The 1,070-nt window shown below is 60.9% G+C and overlaps 1 protein-coding gene across 1 annotated transcript in view; it reads right to left on the bottom strand.

Moving 5' to 3' along the window:
* Positions 1-764, bottom strand: part of MMP16 (matrix metallopeptidase 16) — a 172,977-nt gene extending 172,213 nt beyond the window's left edge. The window contains exon 1 of the mRNA XM_042870279.1: positions 384-764. Coding sequence (XP_042726213.1) covers positions 384-515 — 132 coding nt within the window. The 5' untranslated portion in view covers positions 516-764. The remainder of the gene's footprint in view (positions 1-383) is intronic.
* Between the last annotated feature and the right edge of the window lie 306 nt (positions 765-1,070).

Consider the following 1,070-nt stretch of genomic DNA (forward strand, 5'->3'; position numbering starts at 1 on the left):
AGAGAGAGAAAGAGAGAGAAAGAGAGAGAAAGAGAGAGAAAGAGAGAAAGAGGTGGGGAAAACTGCACTACAACGGTATCCTGCGTCCCTGAGACTTCCCCGAGCTGCTCCCAGTTCCTCCCAGTGCCCAGGCTGAGGCTTCCCGTCTCCCACAGGAGAGAGCAGGGAGGCAGGGCAGGGAGGGATCTCCCTCCGAAACGCATCCCTCGGGCGGGGAGGGAGCGCGCTGCCGGCTGCGGGAAGGGAAGCCAGCACGGCCGTGTGCCCTGGATGCTGACTGACATGGCTGGCTGCTTTATTTCATTTAGGGGATACGGAAAAGGGATGGGGGAAAGGGAGAGGAGGAAGCGCACGCTCGCACACACGCACACGGCTTCTCTTACCTCCACATTGAAATACTGCTCCGCTTTGCACACTGTAGCACATAAAATCCAAAGGCAGGTTTGCAAGAATAACACCCTGGATTGAGATACGAAATCCAACCGGCTTCCAGTGCTGAGTGCGAGTACGACCATAGTGAACTGTGCTTCAATGGATGGAAGGTCTCTCTCTCTCTCTCTCTTTTCCTTAAACAGACACACAAACAAACCAGCCCCCTCCCGTGTCCGTGAGGAGCCTGTAGCGCAGGTTCACCCACAACAGGCGAGGAGGAGGACCAGACACTTCCCAGATCGGGCGGCGACAGCGGGCTCAGCTCTCGCTCATCCTCACCACCAGTCCCGTCAGGAGGGAATGTGGCGTCCGAGTGCAGCCGCAGCTCCTACACGGCTCCTCTGCCCAGCAGCAGCAACCGCCTCCCGTGCCCTCCCTCCTCCTCTTTCTGCTCCTCCTCCTCCTCCTCCTCCTCCTCCTCTTCAGCCTCCTCCCACTGTGCTTCCTCACGGGGAAGGCCGGGCTGGCGGGCTGGCTGGCTGGCCAGTCGCCGGCTCAGCTCGGCTAGGCTCGGCACGGCACGGCACGGCGCGGCTCTCCCCTCGCCGCTCCCCTCCTCTCCAGAACGTTCAGCCGCCATCTCCGTGGCTCCTCCATGCCGGCCTCCTGGCAGGCACCTTAAAGTCAGTTGGTCCGCC

Source organism: Lagopus leucura, unplaced genomic scaffold (genome assembly GCF_019238085.1).
Source record: "Lagopus leucura isolate 7727_CA_CO unplaced genomic scaffold, USGS_WTPT01 Super-Scaffold_100002, whole genome shotgun sequence".
Taxonomy (NCBI): Eukaryota; Metazoa; Chordata; class Aves; order Galliformes; family Phasianidae; genus Lagopus; species Lagopus leucura.